The 22,262-nt window shown below is 44.1% G+C and overlaps 1 protein-coding gene across 1 annotated transcript; it reads left to right on the top strand.

The window, feature by feature from the left end:
* The first annotated feature begins 7,768 nt into the window (after positions 1 to 7,768).
* On the top strand, positions 7,769 to 17,539 carry cdc42ep3 (CDC42 effector protein (Rho GTPase binding) 3). The gene is made up of 2 exons (XM_058064913.2): positions 7,769 to 7,877; positions 15,476 to 17,539. The coding sequence occupies exon 2, from the start codon at positions 15,625 to 15,627 to the stop codon at positions 17,053 to 17,055; it is 1,431 nt and encodes a 476-aa protein (XP_057920896.2). The 5' UTR covers positions 7,769 to 7,877; positions 15,476 to 15,624; the 3' UTR covers positions 17,056 to 17,539.
* Positions 17,540 to 22,262: the final 4,723 nt, after the last annotated feature.

A 22,262-nucleotide genomic window follows, 5' to 3' on the forward strand; every position in this document is an offset into this window, starting at 1 on the left:
CAACCTTTCTCCTCATCCCCTTTGCAGTAGCTGGAGGTGCTAATAACGGAGGTGCTAATAACGGAGGTGCTAATAATGGAGGTGCTAATAACGGAGGTGCTAATAACGGAGGTGCTAATAACGGAGGTGCTAATAACGGAGGTGCTAATAATGGAGGTGCTAATAACGGAGGTGCTAATAATGGAGGTGCTAATAATGGAGGTGCTAATAACGGAGGTGCTAATAACGGAGGTGCTAATAATGGAGGTGCTAATAATGGAGGTGCTAATAATGGAGGTGCTAATAATGGAGGTGCTAATAACGGAGGTGCTAATAATGGAGGTGCTAATAACGGAGGTGCTAATAACGGAGGTGCTAATAACGGAGGTGCTAATAACGGAGGTGCTAATAACGGAGGTGCTAATAACGGAGGTGCTAATAACGGAGGTGCTAATAACGGAGGTGCTAATAACGGAGGTGCTAATAACGGAGGTGCTAATAATGGAGGTGCTAATAACGGAGGTGCTAATAACGGAGGTGCTAATAAGCAGGAGTTGCCAAGCAGAGCCTTAATGAGCCGCTTAAAAGCTCCTGCAGCCAAAAACAAGTCAACAACGCGGCCCCTCCCTCATCTGCAAAAGCTACAATTTCTCCCGTTGCTCCATCAAGGCTTTTGGCGTGCGGTGGTTGGGAACGCCGCCGCAGTGCCGAGAATAGCCGAGGGTGGGAAGAGCCAGCAGACTCGCTGTGGACCGTCTTTCAGCCGTCCGTCGGCCTGTGGAGTGGAAGCTGCTTCCGCATGCATGCCGGCGGTCGGCGCCGGGCCTACACGCCCTCAACTATTTTAGTCTTCTTTCATTCCCTCTCGCCCCCTCTGGCTTGCACACACACACACGCCTCTCAGCAAATATTTGGACCTTTGGAGGAGGCGCATGGATGAAAAGCACCAAGCAGATGTAAAACATATTTCATGCTGCTCCTTTATTTTCACTATTTATACTTTTGTGCCATGTCAGCTTTCCTGGTAATGCCGGGAACGTCCGCCTGTGGCCGGAGGAACGTCATCAGAGTAGAAGATGAGTAATGTTGTAGTATTCTTGGACAAACTACATCATTCATCAGAGAAACGGACTTTAAGGATGAGGCTGACATTCTTGTACACTGACTGCTGCTTATCACCAGATGATGGGCTGCTGATTAGGACTAACGACTAACGACTAACGACTAACGACTAACGACTAACGACTAACGACTAACGACTAACGACTAACGACTGCTTGGCTACGCGGCGTAATGGCAAATAAATACAAAGCATTCCTTCACTTTACAATCTGAATGTAAACTGCAAACGTTCCCACCGGGAGACATCATTCAGGACAATTGAATTTTAGTCTGTCTGGGAATTCCTCAGCTGCACAGACTGGGAATGTTTAGGAATGGCTTCTTTAATACGTCCTCCTCCCAGGACTTGATTGGCTTCAATCCGTAGTGCTCAGCAGCAAGGGTCCCAAGTCAAACATGGTTGGTCGGTCCAGATACTCATGAAAAGTCTATGGATTTTAATATTCACATGCTCTGGCTCACACTACCAACCCCCCCCCCTCCCTAACACCCCCCCCCTGCAAAAGAACACCGCTTCATCTTGATCCTTCCATGACACTTGGTGTCCATCAACAGCTGAAGGCTCTGATTGACAGACAGCCCTGGTTCCAAAAAAAGACAGATGAGCTTCCGGATGTGTCTGACTTCATGATTTAGCCTTTGGTGTCCGGATGCCTTTGGAGACCGGATGAGAACCCGCAACCCCTGCTCTGTTTAGCCATGACACGTCCAGTCCCTGCCACATGAGAGTGTAGATCTTTGTTTCATGGACATTTTGAGGGATGCAGGATATAAATATATATATATATATATAATATATATATTTATATATATATATTAATATTTTTTTGCTGGAGTTATGTTCCAAAACTACCATCAAATGATGAAAATTTGTGAATAATTAATACACCCATGAAAAATCTCAAATTTCAAATGGATATTTCAGATATGAAAGCACCCAGAATAGAAAAGGAAAAGGTATTACTGTGAGGCTAACATGCTAACCACATGCTAACCGTGCGGCCCCCAATTAGAGATCCATACATGGAAATGCGTATGTTCATTATAGTGGAATGTATGCTCATTATGGACCTGGCACTTCAATAACCAAACACACTCCTAATTGTATTAGTATTTCTAATTGATTGTATTTCCTTCCTTTCAAAGTGTACACGTGCCAGATGAACACAAGCGGCAGCTATTGGAGACCTGCAATGTTTCCAAGCTTTTATGTCACATGTGGTTTGAGCTGGGAATTAAAGTACTGAGTACTGAAGCACTACAGAAAAGCAAACAACTCGTTGTAATCAAATACTACTATACTCCATGACCAGTAGTATTATAACGGTAGTATCACCATAGGTGCAGTTCCATGATGTATTCAACCTCTGGATTGTTGTTCTTTGGCCAAACAGTTTCTTCATCCCAAGCGTTCCCAAATGTATTCCCTGAAGGACATCCGAGCGCTTAAGTAGAAAAACAGGAAGTGATCATTTGTGCCGATTCCGGTTTACTTGACAGCGACGTGTTTGAGTCGGGTTCATTTCCCATGCAAAGAGCGTGACGTTTCCACTGTGGGCCTCCAACCTCCACTTCCTGCACAATGCATTCATGTTTGCCATCTACCAATTGTGACACATCGTGGAAGTCGTGCGGCTGCTGTAATTGCTTGATAATTGTATCCAAACATCAAGTCACTGACCTGGGCTCCACGCCAAAGGAGCATTACGTAACATCTGTTGTGTGCATTCTCCAAATTCCACCAAGGGAGATTATCTTCCAACTGTGTGGGACACTTCAAGTAAGTAAGACAGACATTACCGGGGGGCAAAAACCATCAATCTGCTAAAGTCATCACAGCGGCATCTTTAAATGAGAAAAATGGCGGGGCACAAACTACTTAAAGCCGCATACCAAGAAAACGACACAACTCCGCCTTGTCTCTTTCTGCGGCAATGTACACCACCATCAATTTTTCTGGAAGATTGGTTCTGTCTTCCAGAACCCAAACTCTAACTCGAACACAAAATAAGGCAATTGGTCCATAACATGTCAACATTTGCATTTTCCAGAAAATAAGGAAAAATGAAGGGAAACTTTGGTTTTTCCAACAGGCGTGTCAGGAAAGAAGGACAAAATATAGGAAAAAATTGTAGCATTATCCGAGGGCAATTTTTACAAATGTTTTATTGGCTTGTGGCACATTTCACAATTTTACAAAAATAAGTTCCAAATATTAACAGGAAAAAGGCATAGTTTTATGAGAATAATATCATACTGAGGACAAATAACATTGTTTCTGTAGCATGATGTTGAAATATTAATGAAAAAGTCATGATATTCTGAGAGTCCTTTTGTCAAGTTGTCATTTTTGTTGTGGAAAAGGTAAAATATTACAAAAATAAAAAAGAAGTTGAAATAATTGGAAAAAAAATAGTAGGAGAAAAAGAACAAACAGCTGTAATTAAAAAAAAATAGAGAATAAAGAGTCATGTAGTAACAAGGAAAAGATGAATAATATTACTAATAATAATATGAAGAAAAGTCAAAGTAGTAGCATAGAGTTGAAATATTATGCAAAACATAATTTCTGGAAAATGAAGTTAAGGGGGAAAAGTTATAATATGATGGGGATAAAGTCCAAATGTTATGGGAATTTTGTCTACAGCGGTATTGTCGTGACTAATATTTCAATTTGTTTGATGATCTACAACTTTTGGGTGTGACCAACATGCCAAGAAGATGTCCACACAACTGTATGTTATTGTTTAACGTGTCCAAACTTTAAAATGATGACATATGGGCAGCAAATATATAAAGCACCAGTATGGTATATTACAGTACTATGGTCTCATATTCTATAACTGCATCTGTCAGGATTGGTTACTGGGGAAATGACCTACGGTAGGCCAACAAAAACACTGGGCTTACCTCCAAATATAGAGAAATATATAGTATAAATATATAGAGTATGAACGCTAACAGCAGCCGCCCTTTGTCCCGCCCCCACTGTGAGCGACCTCACCCCCTTCTTTGGCCTCCCTTAGACAAGAAGTGCTAATGATGCAATACGCTCCGTAACGGGTGTGAACGCGTGTGTCCAGAAGCCGGAGGAGGAAGGGTGTTGTCAGCTGATGTGTCAGCTGAATGGGGGGGGGGGGCGTTCATGTGGTGAAAATAACAAAATACAACATTGTCATCAACCACAATCGTTGATACAACATGAGGGTCACGGCTGGCGAGGCGATGACTCTTTTGGAGTTTTTTTTATGTTAATACGTGTTCAGGCTGCACGGTGGGACGCAGGCCACACGCCATCTCTGGGTGGAGTTTGCATGTTCTCCCCGTCCTCCCCCATTCCGAAAACATGCTAGGTTATTGTCCATGTGGGTGGGAATGGTTGTTTGTCTATATGTGCCCTGTGATTGGCTGGCCCCCACCATCCAGGGTGGACCCCGCCTCTCCCCCACTGTATTTGAATAAATGTTAGGCATGTACTAACTATTGTGACACATGCTACTGTACATTATTTGGCTTGCGGGTCGCCTGTTGTGGACCCCTGCCTTCCAGGATATAAAGTGTGTGCGGTCTTGGGGTTGGTTGTTGATGAGGAAATGCGGTTTTGATTGACACTTACTGTTCTTCAGAGTCAGATCACACGTCATGCAATTACAACATGTTCTCAAGTTCCTCATTCCCTAAATGGAAATTCATTTTTGGAGAATGAAAATTCCGTTTTCCAAAGTCCTCCCAGGACAAAACAAAAATCAAACATCTGACCGGATAGAAGTGAAGTGTTATGGAGTTATGACAATACTGTATAATAACGTCCACGAGAAGACAGAGTCGTGTGTTCCTCCTACTGATCATGTGCCGACCACATGATCACTACGATGACATCATTCGGGGGCTGCATAACTCCATACTTAAAGGGCTTCATTCTCAACTACTGCCAAAGCAGCAGCCAATCACGTTGCTTCAAGAGTCTCAGCAACAGGAAGTTGTTGACAAACACAAAGTCCCATTCATTACAAAGGAAAAACATGACAGCGATGCATCACATGAAATATGAAATATAATGGTAGTCCATCATGGGGGGGGGGGTTTGCATGAGGATGTTCTGCATCATGTGTTCGACAAGGAAGTATTAGAGTTCAAGTACCATCATAAGATCTTAAGGCAGGGGTGTCCAAAGTACCACGTGGGGGTCATGGGTTTTTCATTGCTCATTGGCATGTTGGCATATTGGCATGTTGGCATGTTGGCATGTTGGCATATTGGCATATTGGCATATTGGCATATTGGCATGTTGGCATATTGGCATGTTGGCATTGTTGGCATGTTGGCATATTGGCATATTGGCATATTGGCATGTTGGCATATTGGCATATTGGCATATTGGCATATTGGCATGTTGGCATGTTGGCATATTGGCATATTGGCATGTTGGCATATTGGCATATTGGCATATAGACATATTGGCATGTTGGCATATTGGCATATTGGCATGTTGGCATATTGGCATATTGGCATATTGGCATGTTGGCATATTGGCATATTGGCATATTGGCATGTTGGCATATTGGCATGTTGGCATGTTGGCATATTGGCATATTGGCATGTTGGCATATTGGCATATTGGCATGTTGGCATATTGGCATGTTGGCATATTGGCATATTGGCATGTTGGCATATTGGCATATTGGCATGTTGGCATATTGGCATATTGGCATGTTGGCATATTGGCATATTGGCATATTGGCATATAGACATATTGGCATGTTGGCATATTGGCATATTGGCATGTTGGCATATTGGCATGTTGGCATGTTGGCATATTGGCATGTTGGCATGTTGGCATATTGGCATGTTGGCATATTGGCATGTTGGCATATTGGCATGTTGGCATTTTGGCATATTGGCATATTGGCATATTGGCATATAGACATATTGGCATATTGGCATGTTGGCATATTGGCATATTGGCATATAGACATATTGGCATATTGGCATATTGGCATGTTGGCATATTAGCATATTGGCATGTTGGCATGTTGGCATGTTGGCATGTTGGCATATTGGCATGTTGGCATATTGGCATATTGGCATATTGGCATGTTGGCATATTGGCATGTTGGCATGTTGGCATATTGGCATGTTGGCATGTTGGCAGGTTGGCATATTAGCATATTGGCATGTTGGCATGTTGGCATGTTGGCATGTTGGCATATTGGCATGTTGGCATGTTGGCATATTGGCATATTGGCATATTGGCATGTTGGCATATTGGCATGTTGGCATGTTGGCATATTGGCATGTTGGCATGTTGGCATGTTGGCATATTGGCATGTTGGCATGTTGGCATATTGGCATATTGTAAAAATGAACAAATTCCTTATTAACAATATAAAGTATGATGACATGAATAACTATTTGCTTCCCATCAAAGTGGTCCCTTGTATTGTGCCATACACGTCAGCCCTCCTGTTTTTACTAGGAAACTAGCCTATTTTGACCTTCTTTTCTGACCTGAGTCAAGATGCCCCCCCCCCAAGGCAAAATCCCGGTCAAATATTCCCATTTGTTTGTGTTTGTGCTGTTTTGTGCAGCTAAAATGACCATTTGTGCTGTCATGTTTTTTTGAGTTATTAAAGAAGCCTTTCTGGTTTTCATGTTGTTTTCACCTCTAAATCCGAAACTGCGCATATAGACAAGTGTATATAGACAAGTGTGGCCAATTAACCTAGCATGTTTTTGGAATGGGGGGGCGGGGGGGTGGCACGCATGCACGGGGAGAACATGCTAACTCCACACTTACTTATTTACTTCAAAATAAAGAAATTGACTTGGCTGTTGACCAGTACAATTACCCTGTTTCTCCCCTAAATCAGCTGGGATAGGCTCCAGCATGCCCCCACCCCCCTAATAAGCTGCAAAGAAGACAGATGGATAAGCATTATGACCTTCCAATACTTACAAATATTTGTCAATCAAATCAACTGAAGTGCCTAAAGATATTGACCACTGATTTGCTGCACTGGTTACCACGGCGACGAGAAACTATTCTCACATTGATAAGGAGCATAAACAGAAGACGCCCAGGAATGTCAGCACGTCTTTCATTTGGGACAAAAAAGCCGTCATGTTGGCTCGATTTCCTTTGGTGCTGTCCTGCGGTGACCCCCCCCCCCCCAAGTACTCATCCTCTGCAGTGCTGCATTGCTGCAGTACTGCAGTACTGCATTGCTGCAGGACAGTAATTAAGTCCGTTCACGATCAGCCTGCTGCAACTCCCAAGATAAGGCTCCTGGAGGAGGAACATTCAGAAACATGTTCTAATTGGATGAGGGGCGTGGCTTAGTGGGAGGAATGCATGTGATAGTCAAATGAGGATGAGGATGAGGATGAGGATGAAGACTCCAGGAAATGATTCACTCCAGTCGTTCGTCTTCCCACGGAATTTGCAGACATGCAGACATAAACACCATATCTCATCTAAAGGAGAAAAGACATGCACAGGTGCCACTAGAGAGGGAGGGAGGGAGGGAGAGAGGGAGGGAGGGAGAGAGAGAGAGAGAGAGAGGGAGGGCGAGAGAGGGGGGGGAATTAGAATAAGTGAGAGAAAAAAAGAAGAAGGAGGGGGCGGGGAGGAATAGGAGGAGACCGGAGGAGCGGAGGAGCAATTGAAGAACAGCTGTCCGGCAGACGTCCGGGTCAACAGAAGAGGAGCCGAGAGGCAGAAGCACAGCGACCGGGGGAGGGGGGGGCACTACCCCTGAAGGATCTTCATGAGTACGGTGAGTGGGGGTTTATTTTCCATGGATGTGCTCGGAAGCTGATTGTGAGCGAGTCGGCCGGCGTGTAAAGCAGGTCCACGAAGTCCAGCAGATACCTTCAAGGATCAGACCACATCTGAGGCATGCTGCCTGGCGTTGGTCTCCCCAGTGGGAAAGATTAGACTTGGGTGACATTCACCAGACAAACAGAAAGGAATGCAGGGCGTGTGGGAATTCTTTCCGTGTTTTCTTGTGCTTGATTTGGGTTCCCTGCGCCGCTTTGATGCCGAGGAAGCTGGCAAGGTGACAGCCATGCTTGCAGGGGGAAAAAGGGGGAAGAAGAAGCTTCCCTTTGCCTGGAATTGAGCTTTTCTTCACAAAACAAACACTTGGATCTTGGATCTCTTCATTTCACTTGAAGGAAATCAAAGCTTTGGTTACCAAAGTCTAGAAACCTCTTTTTTTGGGTTCCACTCTAAAGTACACCAAAGTGGAAGAACCTATCACTTATATGCTGACACAGTCGTACCCCCAAAAAGTCAGACAAGAACTGAAACTGCTCTGAAAAATAATCTTACTCCAATTGATCCATCCAAAATATTAGCAAAAATACAGTTTATAGAGAATACTAATAGTGTTACGTACCAAAAAAGTATTTTCAAGTAATGAAATGGATGAAGAAATATTGATCACCATTTTACCCCGTTTGCAACATTAGCTTCCTTCATTTCTTATTTCCTCGTTATGGACAATAACTTGTGTAATATTCTCATTTGATTATGTCAAATTAATGTGTCTTCCAGGATACTGCAATATTGTAATCCCTCGCTACTTTATCACTTTTTTTTAAATTACTAAATCATTTTGTGGTTGAATACCAGCTATTATTATATACATTTTATATTATATTACATTATATTATATACATTTTGTGCGTATATTCATCATTTTCAAGCATAAGAATGACTTTTTTGTTGTTTTTTTTCATCTTTTTCCTGATTTCGGAGTCACCCCAGCAGATTTATATTCCAAATACCCTTCCTGATGAATACCGATGACGCTTACGAGCGGAGGTTCGAACCCGCCGTGTTATGAGGCATTCAGAAAACGTATTCAGACGTGATGATATGTAGTATTCTACACTGGTCACTTGGTGGCAGTAATGTTACTGTAATGTTGGGTGAGACACACAAGCAACAGACTTTCATTGCCGGAAAAACAGCCTCTTATTGTGGCACTTCCTGTAGGGCACTTCCTGTCCCTGGCACTGGAACAAAAAAACGTATTTAGAAAGTCATAAACAGGATTTCTATGTTCAAACTATAAATCTCAAATATTCCGTTTATCCTGAAATTCACTTATCACTGTGGGCCTGGAGCCAATTAACCATGATAAACGAGGGATTATTAGATGATGTAAACTAAGCATTGCAATAATTGGTGTTTGGTAGAAGACGAATGAATGAATAAGCAATGTGGCAACATAAAAAAAACTAATCATACACAATAGTTTTTATTGTATGGCGGAATAATATAACTAGTGAACTAGTACATTATGAATACATGAAGGTGAGTGTGAATGGTTGTTTGTCTATATGTGCCCTGTGATTGGCTGGCCACCAGTCCAGGGTGGACCTCGCCTCTCGCCCCAAGACAGCTGGGATAGGCTCCAGCATAACCCTTGTAAGGAAAGGCGGCACGGAAAATGGATGGATGAATACAGGAAGTGAACAAAGTGAACTGCATGTTGGAAATAAACCATAACCATACAAAAACTGGTTTGTTTCAAAACTGAGGTTCAGAGATATCAGTTATTTCTTCAATTTAATTGTGTTGAACTGCTGATGGTTCCATGCTAAAATGCTACTAACAACGACTTCTTCCTGATGGTTCCACGCTAAAATGCTACTAACGACGACTTCTTCCTGATGGTTCCATGCTAAAATGCTACTAACGACGACTTCTTCCTGATGGTTCCATGCTAAAATGCTACTAACGACGACTTCTTCCTGATGGTTCCATGCTAAAATGCTACTAACGACGACTTCTTCCTGATGGTTCCATGCTAAAATGCTACTAACGCCGACTTCTTCCTGATGGTTCCATGCTAAAATGCTACTAACGACGACTTCTTCCTGATGGTTCCATGCTAAAATGCTACTAACGACGACTTCTTCCTGATGGTTCCACGCTAAAATGCTACTAACGACGACTTCTTCCTGATGGTTCCATGCTAAAATGCTACTAACGACGACTTCTTCCTGATGGTTCCACGCTAAAATGCTACTAACGACGACTTCTTCCTGATGGTTCCATGCTAAAATGCTACTAACGATGACTTCTTCCTGATGGTTCCATGCTAAAATGCTACTAACGACGACTTCTTCCTGATGGTTCCATGCTAAAATGCTACTAACGCCGACTTCTTCCACTTCCACTTTTTTTGGATTGTTCTATAAGAGTCTATGATGATGATGATGTTATCATCTAGCTATTCTGATCAAGAGTAATCCCACCTTGAGTGGACTATTTGGGGGGGGGGGGGGGGTCACATGCGGCTCACATTTACAACAGCTGCCCTTCAAGCTCAGCATGGAGCCACAAACTGCAACGTTGGCACTGGTCGCTCCGCTTATAATACACTGACCCAATTGCATGGCACGTGACTGGCCCCCCACTGCCCAATTCCCAAATAGAAAAACCTTTCCTCACCCCGCTCCTCATGCTGCCCCCACACGAATGACTAAGTCCCTGAGCGGGACTGATGAGGCAAAGCTGCGTATTTAAAGAGTCTGGATCTGCTCCAGGTCATTCCATGCCAACACGGATAGATGCCGACCCAAAGGCAGGGGGCTTCATCTTACTGGATGGCTAAGTGTATTTACGGGGGGGGGTATCATATCCCACTTCCACAGAGGTGTAAAAGAAAGCCATGACCGCATTCTGTTGTGGCGGCTGCCGGGCTCAGACGGGTCACCACGTGCCGCAGCCCCCCCACTTGGACAAGCACCTAGCGCTGACTTAGATTAATTTTAGATTAATTTGATCTGCAAACGTTGAGCCCTTCTCCGTACCTTGAACTGTTGTTGTTGATCCAGAACAAGTTTGACTGGCGGCGCTGTGATTCTTGACATTCTCCGAATGTGTGAATCATCTTGAGGGAGCTCAGTTTCGCCTCGACACACCTCAGGCGGGCGTGGGCGGGGTCGGCGGCGGCAGCCAAAAGCGGCGCGATTGTTTTTTTCATGCAATTGGCGGGTGGCGTCTGGAATTCCTCTCATCTCTCCTTTGGTATTTAAACCCGTGAGCTTCCTGACGTGAAGGTCCAAGCGTCCGACTTTGGCCACACCAGCTGACTTCTCAGTTTTCCTGATCCAAAGTCCCATTTGTTGTGCTTTAGCTAATCCCACAGGTGTTGGAAGGGGTATAGGTCAGGGCTCTTGACCAGGGCCAGTGAGGCTTGATAGCAACCATGGATGGAAGTGCTCCCATTTTGGGATTGCAGCATGTGTTTGGCTTCCGGAGTGTAGTACTCCATATCCGTGGTACCCTTGCACTGCACCGACAATCAGCTGTCAAGGTCACACGTGATTTAGGACGAGGAGCACTTATAGATGAAGAAAAAATAGCATGGTGTGAAATACTTGGGTTGGCTACATATCATGAAAGTTACTTCTAAACAGGAAAGCAATACAGCATATCAGAAATAATGTCATACTTTTAGAAATCACCAAATGTGATACCTTATTTATAGATGTAGTATTTTTTGTAGTTAGAGCATAGAAAATCTGTTTACAACCTTGTAAATATGTTTTTAACATCATTAGAGCCCTCTAAACATCAAATAACACCCCTATATTCACGTTTACATTTGTGTTGCTCAATATAGGAGCCATAATGAAAGAAAAAATCATTTAAGACGTAAATAAGACTTGTTTTAGAAATCACCAAATATGATTCCTTATTTATAGATGTAGTATTTTTGTAGTTAGAGCGTAGAAAATCAGTTTACAACCTTCTAAATATGTTTTTAACATCATTAGAGCCCTCTAAACATCAAATAACACCCCTATATTGACGTTTACATGTATGTTGCTCAATATAGGAGCCATAATCAAAGAAAATAAGTCATTTAAGACGTAAATAAGACTTGTTTTTTTACATAAATGTGTTCCAGTGACATGTACAGGAAATAATTACAATTGAGTTTTTACTTGACATGAATTACAGACACAGCAGTAGCTCATGTTAGGGATTATTATGCCCCAAAAGCCTTTTGTTTCGCCCCATCAAGTCTGGTGCTTGTGTGTCTCGCCAAACATTGAAGTAACATTGCTGACACCGAATGATCGGTATAGTATTCTAGATATCGTCACAGTATCTATGAATGCCTTATATGTGTATTTTAGTTCATTCAGACATTTTTATATGTTTCATTTAGGCAAAAATATGTGACGTTTGCTTAAGACAAATAATAAGATGTATTCCACTATGAACAGCATGATTTATTCATATCTTTCTGAAAAACTGTAATAGAGTTCATCACAAGTGGCAAGGGTCGACTGTATTTTCAAAAGATTCAAATTTCCCCCAAAAAGGTCTCCATTCCAGGAGTGGAGTAAAAACAAATATCAACCAAACCACAACCGACTTGGTCACACATCATAACACATCTGCTTAGTCATATAGTCACATATTCCACGTACAATCACGTGTCTTGAACAATGAAAACATCGTGAACTTTGTTTTTAATACGCAATCCCACAAGCCAATAACACAAGATAAGGTTACACATTTGCAAAAAAAACAGTTTTACCCGAGTGTACACACACTCTGAAGCTATTTTGGGCAGTATTTGTTCAAACGTACCATAATTAAGGCGTTAAGGTGGACATGGCCTAACGCACTCTAATACACTCTAATACACTCTAATACACTCTAATACACTCTAATACACTCTAACGCATTCTAACGCACTCTTACGCACTCTAACGCACTCTAACGCACTCTAATACACTCTAATACACTCTAACGCACTCTAATACACTCTAATACACTCTAATACACTCTAACGCACTCTAATACACTCTAATACACTCTAATACACTCTCATACACTCTAACACACTCTAACGCACTCTAACACACTCTAATACACTCTAATACACTCTAATACACTCTCATACACTCTAACGCACTCTAATACACTTTAATGCACTCTAATACACTCTAATGCACTCTAACACACTCTAATACACTCTAATACACTCTAATACACTCTCATACACTCTAACACACTCTAATACACTCTAATACACTTTAATACACTCTAATACACTCTCATACACTCTAACGCACTCTAACACACTCTAATACACTCTAATACACTCTAATACACTCTAATACACTCTAATACACTCTAATACACTCTAATACACTCTAATACACTCTAATACACGATGTGCTTTTAAAAATGCTCTTAGTCACAAGAACCCTGATGGACGCCTTGCTAACGCTCCAATACACAAGAAGCATGGAGAATAATGTTGCTGTCCACCACAACTTCTGTGTTGGTGGTCACAGATGGATATGAAACATCTACAAGTGATGGTCAAACGGTTCTAGGCGCAACCAGTATGCCTCTGTGGAGTATTTCTTGTAGTACTCTTGTGTTTTCTGGTAACTGCTTTTCCATGGAGTATTGTCAATGGTCACTTCTGACAGACATCAAAAGGAAATGCCCATAAATGGGCAAGCTCTCGCTTCCCGATTGCCGCTCATCTCACACACACACACACACACACCATACAGAGAGTGTGTGTGTGTGTGTGTGTGTGTGTGTGTGAGTGTTTTGTCTTTGTCTTAACAATGTCTGAGTCCATCAGCCCAACCAAGTGTCCTCTCAGCCGTTTTACAGAGTTGATCCCACCAAGCGTGTGGTGACATTCCCTGCTTGTTTGTCATGGAAAAAGCTCCCAGAAGGCAGCAAGCAATCAGGAATCTTCATCAAATTCACTTCCCTTTACCAAAGTTGACTCGCCGTGACGCCCTTTTCATTTCAAGTCTTGATCTTGTTTAAATCCAAATGGCTTCCCAATCTGCAGCACCTTCTTTCTGAAAATCCACTTGCTCTGATTAGAAGGACTCGCTCAAATCCTTGGACCCTTTCCTTCGCTTGGACCATCTTGTAGCTCTCTCCGAAAGTAGGGTGCCCTCCGCTGATCTTATTAAAGCCCCCCGTGCCACCGCCGCCCCCCCTCAAGGCCAGCTGTTCCACATTAGCACACCCGCAGTGTAGACCAACTCGGATCACTGGTTTGAAGATCCATCCATTTTCTACCGCTTATCCTCACAAGGGTGGCAGGCATGCTGGAGCCTATCCCAGCTGTCTTGGGGCGAGAGGCGGGGTACACCCTGGACTGGTGGCCAGCCAATCACAGGGCACATATAGACAAACAACCATTCCCTCGGCCATCTCTGTGTGGAGTTTGCATGTTCTCCCCGTGCATGCGTGGCTTTTCTCCGGGTACTCCGCCCCCCCCCCCACATTCCAAAAACATGCTAGGTTAATTGGCGACTCCAAATTGTCCATAGGTATGAATGTGAGTGTGAATGGTTGTTTGTCTATATGTGCCCTGGGATTGGCTGGCCACCAGTCCAGGGTGGACCCCGCCTCTCGCCCCAAGACAGCTGGGATAGGCTCCAGCACCCCCACAACCGTTGTGAGGATAAGCGGTAGAAAATGAATGAATGAGTTATCCTCCAATTTTGTGTGGAAGTGGTAACTTTTTGGCTTTTTATTTTGTCTTTCCCCACCCTCGGCCATCTCTGTGTGGAGTTTGCATGTTCTCCCCGTGCATGCGTGGCTTTTCTCCGGGTACTCCGGTTTCCTCCCACATTCCAAAAACATGCTAGGCTAATTAGCGACTCAAATTGTCCATAGGTATGAATGTGAGTGTGAATGGTTGTTTGTCTATATGTGCCCTGGGGTTGGCTGGCCACCAGTCCAGGGTGGACCCCGCCACTCGCCCGAAGACAGCTGGGATAGGCTCCAGCACCCCTCATAAGGATACGCGGTAAAAATGAAGGAATTTATATATTATGGTGCAACTAACTGCACTAACTGTAACTGCACCACATAAAATATCCAAATAAATCCTGGCCTATTAAAAATGAATACATGCAAAATAATGCTAGTTTATATGAAATCATAACCTACATCGTGTATGGGCTACTTTTCTATTGCCAAAATGTGTCCAATGGGAATGTGGGCTTCCCAGCATGCCATGGGTTTATACATCCCGTATCGGTCCTAATGTCCATGTTGGCTGAGTTCGTAGGTCTCAAGCCTTCCTGCCCAACAGGCCAATATTTGTTTTCCTTATCCCCCCAAAGCCACCAGATTGTTTGAAGGACATATTTGGGGCTGAAGATGCCTTCCCTCCGAGACAGACAGTCAACATAAAGTCAGACAGACACACAAAAGTATATATTATTAAATATTATTATATGATATTAGCTGCTACTCTCTCGCTAGCCAGGCACATTCTAAAAGAAATGTCAAATTGTTGGGTTCCTGGTTGAGGAATGCTTCCTTTGACCTTCTCGTCTTTGATTTCAGACAGCAAGCATCCTCCCTGGAATCCACGCTGCAGCTGTTGAGATGCATTAGTGATACCTGCATGGATGACATCATTCCCAGAATGTAACTCCAGCCCGTCCCAGGGGATCTTCATCCACAAGTTGTAGACTCCAACTGCGGCCCCAGCCATGCCAGCTAAAGCGCCCATCTACCTGAAACCCACCAACAGCAAGAAGGGGAAGAAATGCCGCCTGCGGGATATTTTGTCCCCGGACATGATCAGTCCGCCGCTTGGCGACTTTCGCCACACCATCCACATCGGCAGAGGGGGGCACAGGGACGCCTTTGGAGACATGTCCTTCCTCCAGGGCAAGTATGAGCTCCTACCCGGGAAGGGGGAGTTCCAAGCGCAGTACGCCGTTCAAAGTGAGTTCCTTCGAGCAAACAGCGCAGGCGACGCTTCCTTTGTGGAGACGCCATCTCCTGTTCTCAAGAACGCCATCTCCCTCCCGACCATCGGCGGCTGTCAGGCGCTGACCCTCCCACTTGTTTCTTCTGCGGTGTTCTCCATGCCGCCGGAGCCGTTGGGGGACACGACAGACCCGACAACCCCCCAGAAAATGGGCAGTGTTGAGGACGTGGCGATGGACACCTTGTTGGATGCAATCGACAGCTTGGGCAGCAACGCTTCCTGTTCCTCGAGAGATGTTCAGTTAAAGCCGGACGTCCTGCTGGACCTCCTGCAGAGCACAAAGCCCGACTGTAAAGCTAACAACGGCCACAGCAAGACACGCTACAAAGCTAACGGAAGCCTTCAAAGCAACACGAGCTACAAAGCTAACGGAAGCCTCCACAGCAACACGAGCTACAAAGCTAACGGAAGCCTTCAAAGCAACACGAGCTACAAAGCTAACGGAAGCCTTCAAAGCAACACGAGCTACAAAGCTAACGGAAGCCTCCACAGCAACACGAGCTACAAAGCTAACGGAAGCCTCCAAAGCAACACGAGCTACAAAGCTAACGGAAGCCTCCAAAGCAACACGAGCTACAAAGCTAACGGAAGCCTCCACAGCAACACGAGCTACAAAGCTAACGGAAGCCTCCACAGCAACACGAGCTACAAAGCTAACGGAAGCCTCCAAAGCAACACGAGCTACAAAGCTAACGGAAGCCTCCACAGCAACACGAGCTACAAAGCTAACGGAAGCCTCCACAGCAACACGAGCTACAAAGCTAACGGAAGCCTCCAAAGCAACACGAGCTACAAAGCTAACGGAAGCCTCCACAGCAACACGAGCAGCGACAGTTTGGAAAGTTTGGAAACCAAACTCTACCACGACAAAAGTTATCTCAACAAGAGCCACCTTCTGGGACATTTCAGCAACAACATCAACTTGGAGCTCAAGGAGCTCTCCAAGTGCCACGGCGAGTGGGCGGACAGGGACAGCGGCGTGGACGAGGGCCGCAACTGTGATTTTGACTTTGAGAAGAGCCCATCGCGGGAGTCGCTCACCCGGATCACGGGGTCGCTGCTCTCTCTGGAACTGGATCTGGGCCCATCCATCATGGATGATGTGCTCAACATCATGGATAAACCCGCAGTGAAGAGCAGGCCTTGAAAGGGGCAGGGGGGGGGGGCGTATGATCAAATTCCAGGACTCAAAATAGGGAGGGGGGGCAATCAGGTTTTATTATTATGATTGAATGAGCTATGTTTTTATTATCAAAACATATACTGTAACTATTCTGGCTTCTATGGAGTGTTTTTACTTTTATTTAGTTTTATTTTTGGCCATGCCGGCATGTTCATGTTCATATACACGTACTTCAGACTTACTCCATTGTGTCTTTGATTTACATATTCTACATAACTGCTCTTTCACGGACTTCCACGCAATATTATTATTTTTTTTTTACACGGATTCGCGTGTCAAACACTGTTGGTGTTTGTTTGTTTTTTGTGTTAAATAAAGCACTATTGGCTTTTTTTATGATAGAACACTATGCATATTTGTGTTTTGGAATTGTAACACAAATAAAATGTTTTTGTCCGATTGTGCCTCTTCTTTTGCTGCGAATGTTAGCATAGCATAGCATAGCATAGCATAGCATAGCATAGCATAGCATAGCATAGCATAGCATAGCATAGCATAGCATAGCTGTCAAGCTTTTTTTTCTCTTTCCAAGAACTTCTATATATAAGCTAGAAGCAAATTCATTCATTCATTCATTCATTTGTAGTCGCCAATTAACCAAACCTAACTTTTCATCGCTTTCTTAAAAATAAAAATGCACGGCCAGGCCAAAAAACAAACATGTAGTTTCCAAATAATTGTAATATTTTCATCTTTCCCAATGCAAATATAGACCAGTACGGAGTGTGAACCAAAAGTGTGACGTAAAAAGAACAAATTAGAAACATACCAAAAGGGGAAAGAAGTACAGCTTGACCGAAAGGACCAACAGGATTTATTTTCTATCCTCTGACATTCCTGGCATTCTGCCTCCCTGCCCTGCAGTGGGAGCACTGGTGGGAGCACTGGTGGGAGCACTGGTGGGAGCACTGGTGGGGTCTTCGCCAGGCGCCTGCACCATTTGTTTGCATGTAGAGGGGACTTGCAGAGGAGGGGTCTTTGGCATTCTCCGCATTCCAGCCACAGAGCACAAGTGTCCTGGACCAGACGTAAATCAGCTGTTGGGAGGGAAGGAGGGGGGGGTGGGGGGATGGGGGGGTCTTGGTCTAGTCATAGTACCCATCAGCCAGAATGTACGGACCCATAGGGGATGAAAACCACACATTTACAACCTGAAGGCAAACTTTGGTCAGCGCTGAGCGATAGAAGCATCCTCTCCTTCAGTCACAATGAAGACTTGTTCAGCCAGCAGTCATGAAAGGGGGGGGGGGGGGGGGTCGGTGGGGGGGCAGCGACATGTCGTGTCACCTCAGTGGTGGCCTTTGAACCTCCTACTTTTCAATATCTGTCTGCACGTGTGCTGTTGCTCTGCTTGTTGTGGTGGGACGACTATTTCATGTTCGGATGGTTAACCGAGCTAACCAAGCTAACCAACCAAACCAAACTAACCAATCAAACCAAACTAACCAACCAAACCAAATCAACCAAACCAACCAACCAACTCAAACTAACCAAACTAACCAAACTAACCAAACTAACCAAACTAACCAAACTAACCAAACTAACCAAACAAATCAAACTAACCAAACAAATCAAACTAACCAAGCTAACCAAGCTAACCAAGCTAACCAAACAACACTGTACTTTCCTGGTGTGTCCATGACTTTTCTCCAGATACTCGAGTTTCCTTCCCCATCCCAATTAGCTTGATGAATGGTTGTTTGTCTAAATGTGCCCTGTGATTGGCCGGCCACCAGTCCAATTGTACCCCGTCTCTCACCCACAGTCAGCTGGGATGCCCTCGTCACCCCAGTAAGGATAAGCGGCATAGAAAAGGGATGGACGGACATTCCTCTACGGTCATCGACCCGGCCAACGTGGATCCTGATATCCATGAACAACCACAAGCAGCTCATGCAAGGCATCCCAAGCAGGCATGAAAGCAGATGTTACAATGAAAGCCAAGGTGATCCCAAACGACCAAGGTGATCCCAAATGACCAAGGTGATCCCAAATGACCACGGTGATCCCAAATGACCAAGGTGATCCCAAATGACCACAGTGATCCCAAACGACCAAGGTGATCCCAAATGACCAAGGTGATCCCAAACGACCAAGGTGATCCCAAATGACCACAGTGATCCCAAACGACCAAGGTGATCCCAAATGACCAAGGTGATCCCAAACGACCAAGGTGATCCCAAATGACCACGGTGATCCCAAACGACCAAGGTGATCCCAAATGACCAAGGTGATCCCAAATGACCACGGTGATCCCAAACGACCAAGGTGATCCCAAACGACCAAGGTGATCCCAAACGACCAAGGTGATCCCATATGACCAAAGTGATCCCAAACGACCAAGGTGATCCCAAACAACCAAGGTGATCCCAAACGACCAAGGTGATCCCAAACGACCAAGGTGATCCCAAACGACCAAGGTGATCCCAAACGACCAAGGTGATCCCATATGACCAAGGTGATCCCAAACGACCAAGGTGATCCCAAACGACCAAGGTGATCCCAAATGACCAAGGTGATCCCAAACGACCAAGGTGATCCCAAATGACAGTCCCAGCAGCTGGAAAATCCCAACGCTAGCGTCACAAAGGTTTGAGGAGGCATGCTTGAGTAATGAGAACCTTTGCTGTCAAGGTAATTACTATTCTTACACCAGCGATGGAACATCAGCGTCTTGATGACAGCCTTCTTCCGATGGACCCCGAGCGGTTGCCGCAGTGCTGTAGCATGTTGCGTAATACCTTCAGAAAAAATGTCTGTGGAGATGCCAGAGATCTTTGGACACAAAATACCAGGAAATACCGATGCTTTCTGAAATCCAGTACAAATATTGGACATATGTTTGAGTGGGAACAATGCCTCCCTGTTTTATGGCCGTGCAGCCAATATTCAGGTTTCAACAGAGTAGAGGAAACTGTGACCAAATGCGTAGCAACAAAATAATCCCAGTGTGATTCACTGGAGTCAATAAAGACTTCATTTAGAAGCTAAATGCTAAATAGAATTACACACAGTCAGAGACCGCAGCTTGGAGACCGGTAGCCTTGGAATTTTCCAACCTTTACCTTCCACAAACAAAAAACACGTAGTATTTGCTTTCATATTTTTGGAGAGTGGATGAAAGCGTTTTTATTTTGGACTTTGGAAAAGTTGATGTTTGTTCCGAGGTTGCTATGGGAAGTCATTTCGCCCAGGAATGAAATTCCCAGGATGGAAGTTGGACTAATGCTTATAAAGGCCAAAATACATGGTGAAAAAGTGATTGCCCCCAAAAGCCTTTGGGCCACCTCCGGTGGTAACCGCAATCAAACGTTTGTGATAACTTGCAATGAGTCTCTTACAGAATTTGGGCCCACTCATCTTTGCCGAATTGTTGTCATTCAGACACATTTTCCCGCATAAACCAACTTTTTAAGGTCTTTTTACTGTTGCTATGATCTTTTTGTGAAACGCGGCATTACTTTTATGCCAGATGAAACGGGAGACCATCTTCCAAAAATTCTACTTTTGTCTCGTCAAAGTATTTTCCCAAAGGTCTTGGAGATTATCAAAATGTTTTCTGGCAAAATTGAAACGAGCCGTAATGTTCTTTTTGTTCAACAGTGGTTTTGGTCTTGGAACCTTGCCATGCAGGCCGTTTTTGCGCAGTGTCTTCAGAGTCATGAACGGCGACCTTAACTGAGGCGACTGAGGCCTGCAGTTCTTCGGATGTTGTTGTGGGGTCATTGGGAATTCTTGGATGAGTCGTCACTACGCTCCGGGGGTAATTTGGGTTGGCCGGCCACTCCTGGGAAGGTTCACCATTCTTCCATGTTTTCACCATTTGTGCATAATGGCTCTCACGCTGGTTCCTTGAAGACCCAAAGCTTTGGAAGCGGCTTTAGAACCTTCTCAAACTGATAGAACTCAATTAGTCAGATTGGGTTTCATTTTTTAAAATATATGTTGTTGTTATTGACTAATATTTACATTTGTTTGATGATTTGAAACATTTATGTCTGACAAATATGCCAAAAATAAGAACTCAAGGGGGCAAACACTTTTTCACACCACTGAATGTAAAACCATGAAACCTTGTTGGAGGTTTTTGGAAGTGTTTTAATGGCGGTCTCCAACAAGGGGTGTGTGTCCCATCACGGGCAGTAATGAGCTGTCTCTATGTAATATGATTTGATATCTTTAGAGGGCACAGAAAGGTGAAAGACGTGTGTTCATGTCTCATCTAAGGATTATGGATGACTTCTATGATCTAGAAAGTCCAGAAAAAGGATAAAATTAATCAACCTTTAGTCTTTAGTCATTAAGTTCTGGACCGATTAAGATCATTTCATGTGCGTTGGTCCAACAAACCAGAGATTCAGTGCTCCAGGGTCCTGGTCCGATGTAAAGTCGTCACTAAGCTGCAGGCCAAGGGCCACAGGAGCCAAAGAAAGCATAGCTAAGTAGCAAAAAAAAAAAAAAAACACGAGCAAATATTTCCACCCAAGCTTCAGAACGGAGGTCCATAATGTGCACACTGTCTTTCACATCCTGAAGGACGCGTCTCACACATCAGGCTGCTCACGGGTACTTTAGCTGTGAAAGACCAATGAGGCGGAATCAAACATACAAAATGGCATCCGAAACACATCATTTATTAGTTAGTTAGTCTATTTTGGAGATGTTTTTTTAATGGAAATTAAGCATTTTTACCATTATTAAATTGACTAAAAATAATTAGACTGATGCCTTGGTTAAAGTCATGAATCGGTTTCAGAAGGTCTGACTCAAACCAAAACAGACTCAAACCAAAGCAAATGTTCCCGTAGGAAAACAATGTCAAGTTTGTGTGGACGTGACAGTTAAGCTTGTGTGAGTGAGTCATGTGTTGCGCAAGCCCGATTGTGCTACGTGAGTGTGTGTCAAGAAGCTCTTCTATGAGAAGCTATGAGACTGAATGTGAAGGTGTCGTGATATCTACCACTACTTCTATACGATGAAGTAGCGGAGCAGGGATGGAGCTTCCATTCCAAAGTATCTACCACTACTTCTATACGAAGAAGCAGCAGAGCAGCGATGGAGGTTCCTGTCCAAAGACAACAAAGGTGTGGTGATATCTACCACTACTTTTACACGATGAAGCAGCGGAGCAGCGATGGAGGTTCCTGTCCAAAGACAACAAAGGTGTCGAG

The sequence above is a fragment of the Doryrhamphus excisus genome, linkage group LG10 (genome assembly GCF_037039965.1).
Source record: "Doryrhamphus excisus strain RoL-2023G ecotype Guam linkage group LG10, RoL_Dexc_Guam_v1.1, whole genome shotgun sequence".
NCBI lineage: Eukaryota > Metazoa > Chordata > Actinopteri > Syngnathiformes > Syngnathidae > Doryrhamphus > Doryrhamphus excisus.

What these genes read in the sequence shown, in the direction of transcription:
- cdc42ep3 (XM_058064913.2), top strand. Translation starts at nt 15,625, where the DNA reads ATGCCAGCTAAAGCGCCCATCTACCTGAAACCCACCAACAGCAAGAAG.